At 45.1% G+C, this 16240-nt stretch overlaps 1 protein-coding gene across 3 annotated transcripts in view; it reads left to right on the top strand.

The window, feature by feature from the left end:
* The first annotated feature begins 273 nt into the window (after nucleotides 1-273).
* The window catches only part of LOC308582908 (uncharacterized protein), a 57728-nt gene continuing 41761 nt past the window's right edge, over nucleotides 274-16240 (top strand). Inside the window, exons 1-5 of one of the 3 annotated variants that reach the window (XM_081186492.1) lie at nucleotides 834-974; nucleotides 10283-10361; nucleotides 12319-12363; nucleotides 12457-12498; nucleotides 12687-13175. In XM_081186492.1, coding sequence (XP_081042618.1) covers nucleotides 10302-10361; nucleotides 12319-12363; nucleotides 12457-12498; nucleotides 12687-13175 — 636 coding nt within the window. In that variant the 5' untranslated portion in view covers nucleotides 834-974; nucleotides 10283-10301. Of the gene's footprint in view, nucleotides 975-10282; nucleotides 10362-12318; nucleotides 12364-12456; nucleotides 12499-12684; nucleotides 13176-16240 lie in introns of all 3 variants that reach the window. The other 2 variants (XM_081186491.1, XM_081186490.1) reach the window with 2 other exon arrangements.

The following is a 16240-nucleotide window of genomic DNA, read 5'->3' as shown; positions in this document are numbered from 1 at the left end:
GAGAGAGAGAGTATGCTGCTAGTGATCCCCAGCCCTCGTCTCAAGAGTGGTGGGGGATCCTTTCGGATTTAAGGATCTGCAGCTGCCAGGGTTTATGGCATCCGGCGCCTCTGGATCTCCCAGCCCGGAGGGAGGGTGCGCGCGCGCGTGAAAGGCGACTTTCCCCTTCTTCCTTTTGGTTTCCCTTTAAATGGAAGCCCCGCCCACTGAAATTGACACAGTCCTCCTCGGCCGGGCCAATGGGCGCCTCGGAAGCGTGTTCTGTTTGTTACAAGTTTCACACAGCTCGAAGGCAGCGAGAAGGGAGCGTGGAAGACAGAAAAAGGAGCCGGGCCGGGTGCGCGAGGGAGGAAGAGCGCGTGTGCCCAGGAGGAGCGATGCTGGCCAGGGGCTGCCGGCGACGGGGAAGCGAGTGAGCAGCATGGCACGTTAGACCCGCTGCCATGAGCGGAGCCCCGGGCCTCTGCTGGGAGAGCTCGCTCATCTCTTCCTAAGTTCTTGCTGCTGCTCCCCTTTTGCCTCCCTTGCTAAGCTCCGCTATAGCTCTCCTTTACCTCGGCTGCCTCCGCAGCCTGCGAAGCAAATGAAAGGATTTGCTGTGTAATATCTATACGTGTTGGAAGAAAAGGAAGGGGCGGGGTGGGGACAACAACCAAAGACTGTGCGTGGCAGTATTTTTCATCAGCAAAACCCAGACCCATCCAGGCTGTTGTCTGGAAGGAAAGGGGCGCAAGATCGAATTTCTCTCTGCAGATCCTGCCCTCTCCAAGCTACAAGTTGTGTGTACCTGAAGTTGCTGAATGCAAGCTATTCTGAGTGCCTCCAAGCGTGGCGGCGGCGGCGGCAGCAGCCGATCTAGATGTGCGTGGGTGCTTAACTCTTTCCCGGCTCTCTGGATTTGTACCATGCTCAAGATCCTCACGAAGAAGCTCAGGAATCAGAGTTTGAATGAGATCCAGCCCTTCCAGTTAAAGGTAAAAAAAAAGGGAGCGCGGAATTGGTTGTATATTCCAAAGCACGTCTCATTTTTTATTTTTGCGTTGAGCTGTACTGATTGCAGAAACTCTATACTGTTCTTGTTAGCATGGCCAGGGCTCGTTTTCTCCCTTTCGCATCCTGGTCGTGGCACGAGTTAACCGTGAGAGCTGCGTATGCACTTGAATAAGGCCTGTTCCTTTCGAGGGCCAGGTTGTCTTTGTCCACACAGCAGCTCAAGGGATGGAGGAGGCCTTGCACTTCCTTGGACAGCCTCGAGCCTCGAAAAGTGCACTGTGTGGATGCAAGGGTTATTAGCAAAGTGCATATTTTGTGTGTTGCGGATTATATTTGAAGGGAGACATTTTTTTGATGTTGAGAATGGCTCCTGCAAAGAGAGGGGGCTGTGCCACTCTGAAAATAAATGAATAAAACATTTGGGAAATATTTAGAAGTTGGTGAAGTGCTTTGCTAGGCACGGGTTTTGACTGCACTTGTGTTTTCTAAGTCTGTAGATATTTCCAAATTACTTGAGAGTAAGCATATCTCCCCCCCCCCCAAAATAAAACAAAACAAAACAAACAGTGGAAATTACTTGTTGTGGCTAAACATGTTTAGGATTGCATGGTATAGTTACAGTCTGGTGCTCGCTTAAGAGAAAGCCTTTGAGCTCTGCAGGACTGACTTCTGAGTAAAAATGAGTGGATCAGGCCGTACCTTTTACCTGCCCCTTACAGCTCTCTTTGTTGGTAAATTACTGAGCAAGTTAATTCATTTTTATGGACTTGCCTGTGTCTGTCTGGATATTGTCAGTGAGTTCATAAAGGCTAGGGACTCCAGACACATCTGCACCATATGCTTGTGGCACATTGCATGCACATTTATTCAAAAGCTTCTCCCAAAGATTCCTGGAAAGTGTAGTTTAGTCTTCACAAAGCCACACTTCCCAGGACCCTTAACAAATGACAGTTCCCAGGAATTTTTGGAGGAGACCATGTACTTCAAATGTGGCCTCCCTCCCGTCTGCAGGGCCAGACTACTTTTCCTGCCTCCCCCCCAATATAACATTTGATTAGGGCCCAGTGAGGTGTGGGTGGTCTCAGCCAGCATGGGTGTGCTGAGAGATGTAGTCCAAAGCATTTGGAGGGCACCATATTGGGGAAGCCTGCCGCAGACAGAGGTCTTCCAGACTCCACAGTGAACTTGGCCATGTTATCTGAAGTCAAAGGGTTTCCAGGCGTCTCTAGGAGAGCAGTGTCTGGGTGGGAGCTAGCTGGGGGTGGAATTGTGACTGCCTATTCTGAGCAGTGTGTGGGTCTAGAGTGGCTTTCTAGACCCAGGGTCTGTCAAGTTTGTGTGCCAAGCTTTGGTTTTAAGCAGCTGTCCTGAAGGAATTAGCACAAGTTCTTGTAAAGCTGCCACTGCTTCTTCTCAAAAGAACACAGTTGGAGAGGAAAAGGCGTTGGAGACTTGCACAAGCTGGAGAACAGAAAAAGTTCAGCATTTGTTCAAACTTGATTTCTCTCCCCTCTTCCCTCCCCCTCCAGATAAATATGTCTTGGAATGGGGAATATATACAGTAGGCCTCTGGTTCTTAGTATAGCTTCTAGTTAATAGCACTGAGTCGGGCTTGGAGTGTTGAAACAAACTTCTGAACATAGGCAACTAGAAATTAGTAACTTTTGTTTTTTTTAAAAAAGCAGATGGAAATAATGATGCTGCCCACTTCATAAAGGGACACAGTAAAGTGTACACTTCTGAGAACAAAATGGTGCCTGATGTTCAAATGTCTCTTCATATCCAGTGGTTGTGGGCTAGCTGGCATATTAATATGTTTTGTTTCACTTGGATAAAGGATTGTAGTCCTGGATTTAGCTGGTAGTAAATGCAATTTTGAAAAAAATATATTTTATGGGACAGAATCTATAATCTCTGTTGGGTCTGTTTCATGGAGGTGTGCCCCAAAGTAACCACAGTTGTACACAAAAGTCAGTTTATAGGGTTGTCTCTCACCTGAGCATCACACAAAGAATCATAGCCTAGGCTATGATGTTGCAGACTTTGTTGTCAGCAGCTGCAAAAGTGAATAGTTTGCAGTCGTCAGAATGGCCAGAGGAGTAGAAAGATTGGTGCTCCTTCACACCCAACTATAGAAACACCGAACTTTTGACAACGTGATGTTTTAAAATAAAGACAGCACCCTTGAATCAACTGGTATATTTGCATGGGGGCAGCTGTATTGCTATTGCTGTGCAAGAAGAGGATAGACTATTTGATGCCTGTTACACGCTTCTGGTTGTCCAACCTCAAGATGGTCTTGGATATCTCCAAGATGTAACCTGCAAAAAAGTAATAGATATTAGGAACATGTCTTGACTAACTTTCTATAAACCAATACCCGGAGAGAGAAGTTTGCCTCCGAGGAATAATCTCATGTAATCTGAAACCTTGAGGGCGGGTAGACTGCCACCATCCTCCTCTCCTAACACCTGGGAATACATCCTTGTATTCGCATAGGGGAAAGAAAAATATAATAAGCATGAGCCATGAGAAAGTATGCATGGTTCAAAATCTCTCTTTAGAAATTCATGTTTATATACTTGGCCAAAACCTCATCCTGGAGCAGTTAATTCCATAGGTAGGTTTCCCCGCATTCGTGTTTTGAAATCATGTTTGTCTTTGTATATTCGTTCTTTCTCTGTCCTAATAGACAACTGCTTAAACAGAAAGCATGGGTGACTGTGTCTTCCCCAAAAGTGCAAAATGTGAGCTTGGAAGTGTGGTCCAAATCTCCACTTGGCCATAAACCTGCTGGTGGTTTTAGGAAAGCCGCTCCCTTTCAGTCAGAATGGTTGTTAGAATCATCTAGGTTACCTTTCTCCAACTTGGTACGGTCCAGATGTTTTGGACTACAATTTCTGTTGGCCCTGGGAGCTGTAGTCTAAAAACATCAGGATACAGCCCTCTTCCAAGAGTTGAAAAGAGGACAATGAGAGCATTTGAGGGTAAAATATGTATAAATGTTCTTACTGCTTTTCCACTTTCCATCGCAGTAGAGAGCCTTCTGTGTCTGTAGTGGCTCCCTGCATGTTTTAGCACCCCAATTTTCCATGGATCCAGAACACTCTCCACCTCAGACACTCATGTTCACAAATTGGAAGGCGATGAAGGTTGGTGGTGGAAGGGGTGGAGCTAGCACTCATCCAGACCGCCCCCCTCACATAATCCCATTGCTCTCCTTGCAACCCCTTAAGAGGGCTTAGGTTTTATTAAAGATAGCACCCCCATTAATCTGTGCCTCCATTCCTGCGAGGTCATTCTGCAGCCATGTTATCCTTGTGTGAACTTAAGCAGCATAATTGGATCTCTATGCTATCTTAAGGTGTGGATGTTTGATTCCTTGATCCTAGGGCTCTGGTTTATCACAGTGTAAAGGGAGTTTTCCTGAGAAGAGGTGGAGGGAGAGTTGCCAGGGTAGTTGCAAACTCTTATCCGTGACATGACTGCGCCAGAAGACAGCCTGTTTCCTTATCCTTGCAAGAAGGAAAATGTTCCTCTGCCCTTGTGTCAACTGTTGGGTTGAGGACCAGTGAGCAAACATTATTGAGCTAGACACAGCTCCTCCTTTTTTTAACCTTGCATGGTTCCACCTCTGAGTTCTGAAGCAGGAGTTCTGGGTGCTGCCTGTTGTCTAATTGTACTTGGTGCAGTTCAAGTGCTTGTTTTTCCTCAAGATAGAGATCATACATGCAACCGTTGCTACAACCACCCTGTGTAAATGCAGAAGTTGGCTGGTTAAATCCACCCAGACCAAATGGGCACAGACCTCAGCTGTAGACAGGGAGTGACAGATTGGCAGCCGCTCTTTAGTCTTACAGATGTTTAACAATATTTCTCCATGCTACGGATTTAGGCAAGTAACAGCAAATTTACAATTATGAGAGTGAACAAACAAGGAAGAAATCCAGTGCCAATCCACAGTTGAATATGTGACAGAAAAGAACTTCCCATGACGATCTGTTTTCTTGGTCTGTACCCATTAAAACACACACACACTCCTTTATCTTCCTTTACTTTTTCTTCCTTTGTCTGATCTCTCTTCACTTTCTTCTCAATTGGCTCTGCTGGCCATATGCATGTATGGCAGTCCTTCAGAAAGGGTGTCTTCCACCACCGGCACGGTGACCCAGATAAAACTCACCATGACAGCAGTTGAGAATTATGGTCTATGACCATAAGAGGAGCAGTGCTGGATCAGACCAGTGGCCCATCTAGTCCAGCATCCTATTCCGTCTGTGACCAACCAGATCCCTGTAGGAAAATTTGCAAGCAGGACCAGAGAATGAACACTCGCCTTCCTGTAGTTTCCAGCAACTGGTATTCAGAAACATTTCTGCTAGTAGCCATTGATAGCCTTCTCTAATGAATCTGTCCATTCCTCTTTTGAAGCCATCCAAGTTGGTGGCCATGACTGCCGCCTGTGGGAAACTAGGTGCATGTTCCATGACTTGAATAGCAAACATGGTGCCTTCTAGATGTCCTTTGACCACAACACCCATCATTCCTGATCATTGACCATCCTGGCTGGGGCTGATGGGAGTCAGAATCCCAACAACATCCAGAGAGCACCATGTCAGCTACCCCTGGCCTACTCCGTAATTTGGAATAGTTTTGTCAGGAATGATTGGAACACTGGCTCCTGCCCACATACTAATTGGACACAAGCTTGGAAGGGAGCACTTTCAAGGTTAACATCTTAGCTTGGAGACTCCCTTGCTGTAAAATGTGACCTTTCTAACCATTTACAGCAGTTTGGCTCCCTGTCTCTCCCAATTCCCAGTCTGCTGAACAATCCTTCCTGTGCAGTTTGTTACTTGGTTCATTTGCAGAGTTGAACAGGATGCTTGGGAGTATTGTTTGGAGAAGCAAGAGTATTCAGAATTTTCTTGTGGTCGGTTGTGCAGTTGTTGCTTGATCTTTCCGCTGGGCTCTAGGCAGCTTTCTCACTCAGCTGATGAAAGTCTTGCTCAACAGGATTTCTTTCCATCCTCCCATCTCCCAGAGAGGCTATTTCTCTCACCCTCTTCCTTTTGCTCTTCATCTGTGTTCTAGTTTATTCTCACCCCCTCCTGTTCAGAAAACGAGTTCCCTTAAGAGGAATACTTCCTCCCTCTTTGCTTCTGTTGGATGAACTTGGGGACTAATTTTAGTATTGCACTACCTGTAAACAGTACTGGAGGCAAGGCCAGTTCACACACCGTTAACTGTTGAACGGTTGGTGTTAAACGGCAGTGATTATAACTTTTATTTACTCTATCTGTTTGACTGTTTTAACAGTCCATTGTGCTTTGAGCACATTGCCCTTGTTGGGCAATATGTAGAAGTTGTCTATGGCTGCATCGAGCATTTAGTGTTCTGCTTTTCAGTCTGTAGTAACTTATGTAAAGTAGGGGATATAGAATAAGAAAATCAGAGAATGGTAGCGGTGGAAGGGACCACGAGGGTCATATAGTCCAACCACCTGCTGTTCCCCACCCGCCAATGCTCCATCCACACAATCTGAGCGTAACTCACGAAAGATCTTACATGGGCAGCCTTGATTCACAGGTTAGGCCAAGTGCACATGTGCAAGCTTTGTTAGCGGAAAAACGAATATAAAAAACACACACCTTTATTTGCCCCACCCAACCAATAGAGCCAATATAATTGCCCCAGATAGTTATCTTAGGGCTGCTTTTATTACATTGGAGGCCTGGTCATGAGAAAACAATGATGCTGGCATCTTAAACAAGAACTCCCCAGGACCCTTACCACCAGCTTAACCTGCTCAATAAATATTTGTGCTCAGCATGTTCCCTTGGCAAGAGGCCAGCTCTTCCAACGGTTTTCAGCGACTTCCCACTGTTCCCTGGACCCAGTGCTGGATTTACGTACAGTGGTACCTCAGGTTAAGTACTTAATTTGTTCCGGAGGTCCGTACTTAACCTGAAACTGTTCTTAACTTGAAGCACCACTTTAGCTAATGGGGCCTCCTGCTGCTGCCGCGCCGCTGCAGCACGATTTCGGTTCTCATCCTGAAGCAAAGTTCTTAACCTGAAGCACTATTTCTGGGTTAGCAGAGTCTGTAACCTGAAGCGTATGTAACCTGAGGTACCACTGTATAAGCTAAACAAGCTATAGCTTATGGCCCCACTCCCTTGGGGGCCCCAAAAAAATTTAAAGGAAAAAAAACACTGGCTGTACATTTCCTAAATATAATATAAAAAACAAATAAAATCAAACTTACATACAGTCAGAGCTTAATAATTATTTTACTATTAATATACTTAATTGTATTTCACTATTAATATACATCTTCTTAATTGTATTTCAGTTCAACAGTTACTATGATGAAAAACATATTTTGTTATGTGCAAATGGCTTTACATACCTATTAGGTCCATAAATTACCATATAGCATATATTCAACACAAAAAATAGTGACAATTTGTTGTTGACAAAGGACAGCCGGACATATAAAGGGCCCCATTACCTTCAGTAGCTTAGGGCCTCATCAAACCTAAATCTGGCCCCGCCTGGGCCACACAGTCAGAGATTCACAGCTGTTGTGGACTACAATTCCCATAATCCCTGATCATTGGCTGTGTTGCCTGGGGCTGATGGGAGTTGTTGTCTGTAACATCTGGAGGGTACCATCTTGGCTACCCCAGATCTAAACATTTAAATTAACTTGGCTTCCCTAGGCTTGTAACTCCTTTTTCCCCTCTAGGTTTTCCAGCATGCACTTATACTGGGAAATGGCACCCCCAAATTGTGATTGGAGGAAACTTGGGAATTTTCCAGCCTTGAGCAAGAGACAAGGAGTGAACGAGGCTGCAGCAGCAAAGCCCTCCAGCTACAGTCCAAGTTTCTTCCTTAAATAAACACAGCTGCAGCTTTCTACTGAGACAAAGCTGATAGCTCAGGGAACCCTGTGAACAGTAGTAGCATATCCCTGATCCAGCACATGTGTGCTTCTGGATAGCAGCCTCCATCCTATTTTTTTTCCTTTCCCATTTCTTTGCAAAAGTGTGTACGTCTGCACACTTAATATATTGGTTTTCTTTGACTAAGCCACATATAAGCAATTACATGCACACTCTCTACTTTGAGCAATGTTTATTTAAAGTTTCTGGGTGCCTTTGTATAAGAGTAATACTAATTTTTTATCCACCCAATAGACCTGAACACCTGAGGGGGTCTGCAGTGAAGAAGGCCGCCTTTCAGATATTTGGGGACTTTATCACTTTGGGCTTTAGACATTAACGAGAGCACCTTGAATTAGGCCCAGAAATGAATGTGTGGCCAGTGCAGCAGTTTTCAGACATCGATTGTGTGAGATCTAAGGGGACCCGAGCTCTTGAAATAGCATCTCTGTTTGGAAAACCACTACAGCATACAGTGGTGCCTCGCAAGACAAAATTAATTCATTCCGCGAGTTTTTTCGTCTAGCGAATTTTTCGTCTTGCGAAGCACGAAATCCCATAGAAATGCATTGAAATCCAATTAATGCGTTCCTATGGTCAAAAAAAGTCCAAACAAAGCCAAATTTGGTACAACAAGAGTTTATTAAGTGCTCTTTAAAGTCACACATACTGTAAAGAGCATTTCAAAAATTGAGGGAACAATAAATTAAGTTTCTAAACATGACAGAAAAACATTTAAAAATCAACAAAATGTACAGTACATTTTCTAAGACTCTGGGGGACAACTCGAAGAAGGTTCCTCTTCCACTCTTTGCTTCTTGCTGAAGAACCCCTCCTCAACTGTTCCCCCAGCCACCCACCACACCGAAATTCAAATCCAGAATTTTTTTAAAAAACAGCAGAGTGGCCCAATGGTCACAGAAAATCAGAAAAATGCAGAAAAAAACCACACAAGCTTCCAGATTCTTGGAAACCCCTCCTCAACTGTTCCCCCAGCCACCCACCACACAGAAATTCAAATCCAGATTTTTTTTAAAAAAAACAGCAGAGTGGCCCAATGGTCACAGAAAATCATAAAAATGCAGAGGAAAAACACACAAGCTTCCAGATTCTTGCAAACCCCTCCCCAACACCAAGTCCTTGAATTCCAAACACCCCGACCCAAAATCCAACCCCCCCCCCCAAAAAGTTATAAAAGTTTAAAAGAAGTTTTGGAAAAGCTTCAAAAATCACCAAAGTCTTCAAAAACCTCAAAAAAGGCTACCACACCGCGTTCTATGAGTTGCTCCTCGAAGTCAAGTCGCAACTGTATTAACGGTGTTAAGAAAAAGGAAACAAACTTGCAAGACGTTTTCGTTTTTCGTCTTGCGAAGCAAGCCCATAGGGAAATTCGTCTTGCGAAGCAGCTCAAAAAATGGAAAACCCTTTCGTCTAGCGAGTTTTCCATCTTGCGAGGCATTCGTCTTGCGGGGCACCACTGTATTCTCTGGGTTCTGGTGTAATCATTCAGCTTAGCTAAGAGCTTATCTATATTACACTATGGCAGTTTTATTTGTTTTATGGCTGTCTATAGACTCTTGGGGGTTTCATTCTGGTGAAGGTGATAGAATTCTTGGCTATCCCCAGGTCATACAGTTCCCATGGCTCTCCAGGGAGATGGCATAGATATTATTTAGTTCAAGCAAATGTTAAATCTTGCCCTTCAAATTCCACCCCCCGCCAAGCTGCTGACATGACATAATAAAAACAACGGCACAAGAATGAAAAAATAGATAAAAGTGACTTGCAAAACTGAAGCAGCAGTGGCAGAAATAAAACATTCATTTAAACTGCTTGGGTGGGTGAGCGGTTTTTGAAAGTTATTTTATTTTTTATTAATAATCAAAATAAACCAAAGGCAAGGAGCATAAAGAAATACTGTTAACAGCAGGTTGAAAGCTGTTATGCTTAAGGGTGAGACATTTTCATTGATTTAATTTGGTGTTGATTACATACACATATCCATGATTACTAGCCCTCGTTGTTCCTTCAAGAAAAATAATCCTATTTCCTTGTCTGACTTTAGATTGAACCACTTCATGTTCCATTGTCATATCCAACCAATAATAGCAAGTTGCCACCTGATTCTTTGTGTTGCTTCATTGCAAACTATTTCGATTGCTTAATAAAGTTCTAAGGGGAAAAAGTCAAATATAAATGTGATGCATGCATGCCTAAAAAACACACCAAAAAACTGCTGAAAGAGGACAGAATGCATGCGAAAGGGACCAGGGTCAGAATTACACTGATCTGTGCGTGCCTGTTTTATATTAAACTATTTCCTAATGTGTTTTCTCTCCTAGATCTCCTATCCCCCGAGTGATGAGGAAGACAGTGATGACTCTGAGGGAGAGAACCAGGAACTTGCTCAGATTGACAAAGGTAAACTGGGAAGCACGTAGGGTGCAGGGCTTATCCACTATTGATCTGCAATGCCTGCATGCTCTATCAACTCTGTTATATGTAACTTCCACCATATACGCCTCCTTCCATTGACCCCTTACTACACAGAACTTTTCCCAAGTTTGGTAGCTCTGAGACTGCAAAATGCGCCAGGGACACAAAGTGTGGCTTGTTTATTACCTCCGTAGATTTCTCAGGGCAATAACTCCATTTTTATCTTTGTAACAATGGAGGTAGCCTGGGTTGTATGATGGTGGTTGGACCAAGGCCCACCCAGTGAACTGCATAGTTGGGTGGAGCTTCCAGTTGTCCTCGCTCATTTTGCTGCAATGCTGCACTGAGCTAAGCTGGTTTGGCTTAGCGTGTCATCCAAAACAAGGCTTGCAGTTTAGCTAATCATGAGCGGTGACCAAGGTTTGTCCCATGGCTTACAGCCCGTGCTTCATCTGGGAGAGGTAAACCCTAAGTGGGGGTTCAGACGACACACCAAGCCAAACTGTGGCTTGGTTCAGTGCAGTACAGCAGTAAAATGAGCAAGGAGGAGCGAAGCAGCTGGGATCTGCTCTCCTGAAGCCAGAATATTCACACCATGGTAGACCTCTATCTGCATTGCCACTCTAGTTTAGATTCTTCTGGCTGATGAGCTGCTTCCTTTACTCTTTCATATGTGGAGCTTGAATTTCTGTACAGGGAACAGTGTGATGTTTTGTAAGGTATATGGGACGGAGGTGGTGCTGTGGTCCAAACCACTCAGCCCCTTGGGCTTGCCGACCAGAAGGTTGGCGGTTTGAATCCCCATGATGGGGTGAGCTCCTGTTGCTCTGTCCCAGATTCTGCCAATATAGCAGTTTGAAAGCATGCCAGTGCAAGTAGATAAACAGGTACCCCTGCGACAGGAAGGTAAACAGTGTTTCCATGCGCTCTGGTTTCTGTCACAGTGTTCTGTTGCACCAGAAGTGGTTTAGTCATGCTGGCCACATGACTTGGAAAGCTGTCTGTGAACAAATGTCAGCTCCCTCAGTCTGAAAGCGAGATGAACGCCACATCCCCACAGTCGCCTTTGACTGGACTTAACTGTCCAGGGGTCGTTTACCTTTACCTACCTTTGTAAGGTATATATCAAAGGTGGCAAGAATATATTGTCTGTGATCGACAACCCATAGTGCAATGGCTTTGATGCAGATGAGATACTGGCCATGAGATACTGATACCATGTGTTACGAAATATAAGTCCACGTACTTTGCCACTTTGTAAGGGAAATACATTGTACGAAGAGTCCTTGTAGCACCGTATGTTGGAAATGCAAGGTAGATGCAAAACATCTGGTACCGCTTGTTGGCACCATGTAAAAAATATAAAATGCCAAGTTTCTTCTAACAATAATTCTGTGCCGTATGCATTTCTGCCAAGTTGGGGAATGTTGCATTACTGTTCAAAATGGCATTTGACTGAACCTTTCATTTGCCATTCTTTTCATACCGTTTCCTTTATGGTTGCGGTTGCTTGAAATGTTACGCTATTTTGCAAGTTCAGTTGGTAAAAAGAAGGCAGGATGTAAGTTCTAAAATAAAACAAATAGCTAACCATCTTGTGTTCAAGTTTTTACTTGACTTCTTCCTCTACTCAACCTCTCTCTCCACTTTAGATATGCATGTGGTTTTCAAGAATCAGCCATGCTCTTTAAATGTACCGTGGGAAATAGGAGCTCAAACAATGTATGAGGACCCTACAGGCACCCTGGTTATGGGTAAGGGTGGTGAAGTTCAGGGGCAACAAGAATGTGTCTCTTGTATGTATATTGGGTGGAGAGCCTTGGGGATCCCAAAGGAATAGTCTAAGGTTCGTAATTACAGAATGGTCGAAGCTCAGTATTCAAAAGGCTTGGTGTCTTCACTAACACACGCAACTCTTGTCTCCTCTCTCTCATTGTATTAGTGCTCAGCTCACTTTCTTCTGCCTCTGCAAAGCTCTGCTCTGAAGGTATAGTGAGCAAGTTGCTGGGTCCTAGAAAACCAGCTGGACCTTTCCTTCTCCACAAATGAGCCTTGATTTCAACAGCTGTTGCTTTTGCAGGAGAATCACCAGTGGGTTCTTGGACTCTCTGGCCAAAGTGGGGTGTGTGTGGACATTATTATTATTTATTCAGCTAATAAATAATCTTTCCCCACCTCCCCTTCCAGGGTCCCTGGTGAAGTAGTCATTTGATGGGAAGGAGGGATACTGGCGTGGTCAGTTTCCCATCATGTGACAGCCATGACCGAGATCTCTTCAGTCACTTTTTTTAAAAATCTACTTCTGCAGAGAGAAGACGGAATTGCACCTTGACCCCCCTGGCAACCAATCAGCTGCAGAACCAAGAAAACCAGTGCTGCAAAGTACGAGCCCATTTTCCTCCTGGCCTGGACCGCCACAGCTCTGAAGAGGAGTTGGAACGTATTAGCTGCGAATTTGCTGCCGAGAAGCGAAAGTGGTCCCAGGTCAACAGGCTCTCCTGCTGCGGCGACAGCTGCAATACCTCCTCCAGCGACGAGGAGGTGAAGAACTTGTGCGGCATGTCGTTCCGGCCGGTGGCGGAAGCGGTGGACGGCTTGCATGCCACCCCTAGCCCAGTGCTTTTCAGTGCCTCCCCTCCCAAGAGACTCCAGCCTTTGGTACGGACCCCGACGTCCCGGCCTCTCATCTTCACGAGCGTCGGAGCCAGCTATGAGCAAGCGATGCCTTGTAAGCGGCACCGGCAAGGTTATGGAGACAAAGTCGGAAGGCCCAGCCTTGACCTGGAAAAAATGCAGCAGGTAAGGCCATGTTGCGTTGATAGTCTGTTGGTTGATCTATGAAATATTCTACAAATGCATTTAGAATCTGCAGAGCTGGAAGCGCCTCTGAGAGCCGTCCAACCCAACCCTTTGGGTTGAGGAATCTCAACTAAAGCATCCATAAGAGATGGCTGTCCAACCTTTTCTTAAAAATCTCCAGTGAAGGTTAGTCCACCATATTTGGAGGGAGTCCGTTCCACTGCTGAACAGCTCTTTCCTCCAGAAAGTTCCACCTGATTTGATTCCATTTGTAGTCAGTTCACAGTTCACGAAAATAAAGCAGCCTGTTGTGACAGTAATACATATAGAAAAGTATACAAATGAAAAGCAAGATGAAAAGAAAATGAAACACCACTGGCAATTCAACCGTTAAGACTTCTTGTTTAAAATTTACATTTACGTTAAAAAACGAACGTTAAAAGCTTACAAATAGTCCACTCAACCATAATATGTACTTTCTTATCCTGTACCTAAACCCAACAGATCTGGGAGGCCACTTGCAGTCCTCCTTCTGGCTGAGGCTCCCTTAGGAAGGCTCCTGGATCTGGGAGGTGGGATGAGGCAGGTGGGAAGAGCCACTCCCAGATGGCACACAGAGTTTCTCCGCCAGTAGTCTCACAAATTATGTGGTAGAATAATTGCTCAGACTTTCCCTCCTGGAATGAGGCCCAATTGGAACTGGTTTGATTACCCTGAGCTCCCTTGCTCCCAGGAACCCAATAGCCTTTATTCCCAGGGATGGGGAACCTCTGGCTCACCAGATGTAGCTTCACTAGACATCCCATCGTTCCTCATCCTTGGACGTGGAAGCTGGGGCTCATGGGTGTTGAGGAGCTCAAGAACATCTGAGGAGCACCAGAAGTTCTCCATGGTCTTGGTGGTCTAGTAACTACCTTCTGCACTGCATGGAATCTGACTTCCTGTGTTCGCTTGCCAGGGGTTCCGTTTTTTCTGGCCTTCTCTCCTTTCTGGAAACGCTTCATGTTCTCAGCCTGTTGGTTTCATTGGCTGAGGCCACCGGTGTCCCATTGACTCGCTCATTGGGCTTGGTGGTGTATTGTTTGCCTGTAATCAGTTGGAGAAAGCAGCTGCCCCATCTGCTTGTCATGCTAGGCTGCTTGTGGTGCCTTTGCAGAGGAGCGTTTGCTTCAGTGTGCATGTTCCTTTGCATTTGGCTTTCTTCCCACCTCGGGTCCCTTTCCATTTTGTTTTTGTTTAAATGGGGCTGAAACAGCTTGGCTTGCGTACAAAGGCACTGATACATCTGCAGCGTATTCAGTGGTCTCCTTCCACCCCTTGATCGCTGTCCTTGGGCAACGTCCTAATTACACCCGGGACATGCTGCCAGCCGCATGCATTTTAATGAGGCCTTTGTGTTCGTGTCCCAGAAAGCCCAGGGCTGCTGCTTGCTTCTGGATGGAGGGGGCAGACTCTTCTTTTCAGGGGAGCCTGTGGGGAAGTACTGTAGGACAGGAGGCAGATGGTGTGTGTGTGTGAGAGAGATCAGACAACTTGTTTTGGTTGACTTGAGGTGATGGCCGTTGCAAAGGGGTGGAAGAGCACCTGTAGTTGTCATAGTTGCCAGTTTCCTTCCAGGCCCAATTCAAGGTACTCACATTAACATTTAAAGTCCTAAACTGTGTAGGCCTCAAACACCCAAAAAACCATTTCCTTCCCTATAGACCCTCTCAAGTGTTGGTATTGGCAGAGGGAACTCTCTTGGCAGTTCCACCACCCTCAAAAGTTCAGGTTGTGGTGGCAGCTTCTAGGCTGTGCAATTCCCTCTCGACAGAGATGCATCTTACAGCTTCAGTACAGTTGTACCTCGGAAGTCAAACGGAATCCGTTCCAGAAGTCTATTCAACTTCCAAAATGTTTGGAATTGAAACCATGGCTTCTGACTGGCTGCAGGAAGCTCCTGCAGCCAATCGGAAGCCCCGTTGGACGTTTGACTTCCAAAAGAACATTCGAAAATCGGAACAATGACTTCCAGTTTCCGATCATTCGGGAGCCAGAACATTCGACTCCCAAGGCGTTTGGGAGCCAAGGTACGACTGTATATAGTTTCCACCATATGCTGAAGATGCACCTCTTTGTCTTGGGCTTTGACACCTGAGAGAGAGATTTTTTAAGGACCCAGTCCATTCCTGTGACTGTCATTTGTTTTTATTGTTTTTAATATTGGATTTTAAATGGGTGTAAGTAACCCATCCTGGAACCTGATGGTGGAGAAAGGGGATTAAAGGGAATCAATAATAAGAAAAATAAAGAAGTAATAAATTGTGTAGAAGATGACGTTTTGAAAGCCAAAACTTGTGATGCAGGGGAAGATAAACTTTGTCACCTGCTGGAATTTCTCTTTGCTGTTGCAACTCTCTTCAAAATTGCAAGAGGACGGTCTCCTTGGCATCTGGTCAGTGGGGAGAGGAAGGAGCAAAATTCCAGAAATTCAAGAGAGGCCCTGGTGAGCGCTTGCTCTTGCTCTTAACAGATGAAGTAGGCTGGTGCTGATCTTGCAGATGAAGAGGAGCCAGAAGAGTTAGATTCAAGGGCCCGTAACAGGTAGCTGTAGCATAGCCAGATTAACAGAGAATTGTAACCCTCCCCGCACCAGTCATATTTTTAACAGGAGCAGCAGCAGGGTTACTCTTAAAAGCTGGACCAACCAAACCAACGGATTCAAATAACAAGAATGGAGATTGTGACTAAACATTAGGAATATCTTTCTTATGGTAAGAGCAATGGAACAGACCACCTCGGAAAGTGGTGGCCTCTCATTTCTTGGAGGTTTTTAAGCAGAGGTTGGATGGTCATCTGTCATGGATCCTTTAGGTGTGATTCCTGCATTTCGGAAAGTTGGACTAGATGACTCTTGCAGTCCCTTCCAACTCTACATTTCTATTATTATTAATACAGAAAACACCTGAATGTGTTTAAACAAACAAACAAAAAGCAAAGAAGATCTAGTCCGCCTGGCCTGTTTTCTGTTTAATGTGTAAGACTTTAGTGGTAGGAACTTGGGTTCGCTTTCCTCCAACAGGAAC

Source organism: Podarcis bocagei, assembly GCF_964188305.1.
Source record: "Podarcis bocagei genome assembly, chromosome: 3".
NCBI lineage: Eukaryota > Metazoa > Chordata > Lepidosauria > Squamata > Lacertidae > Podarcis > Podarcis bocagei.
This window is presented reverse-complemented; position numbering and strand designations above follow the sequence as displayed.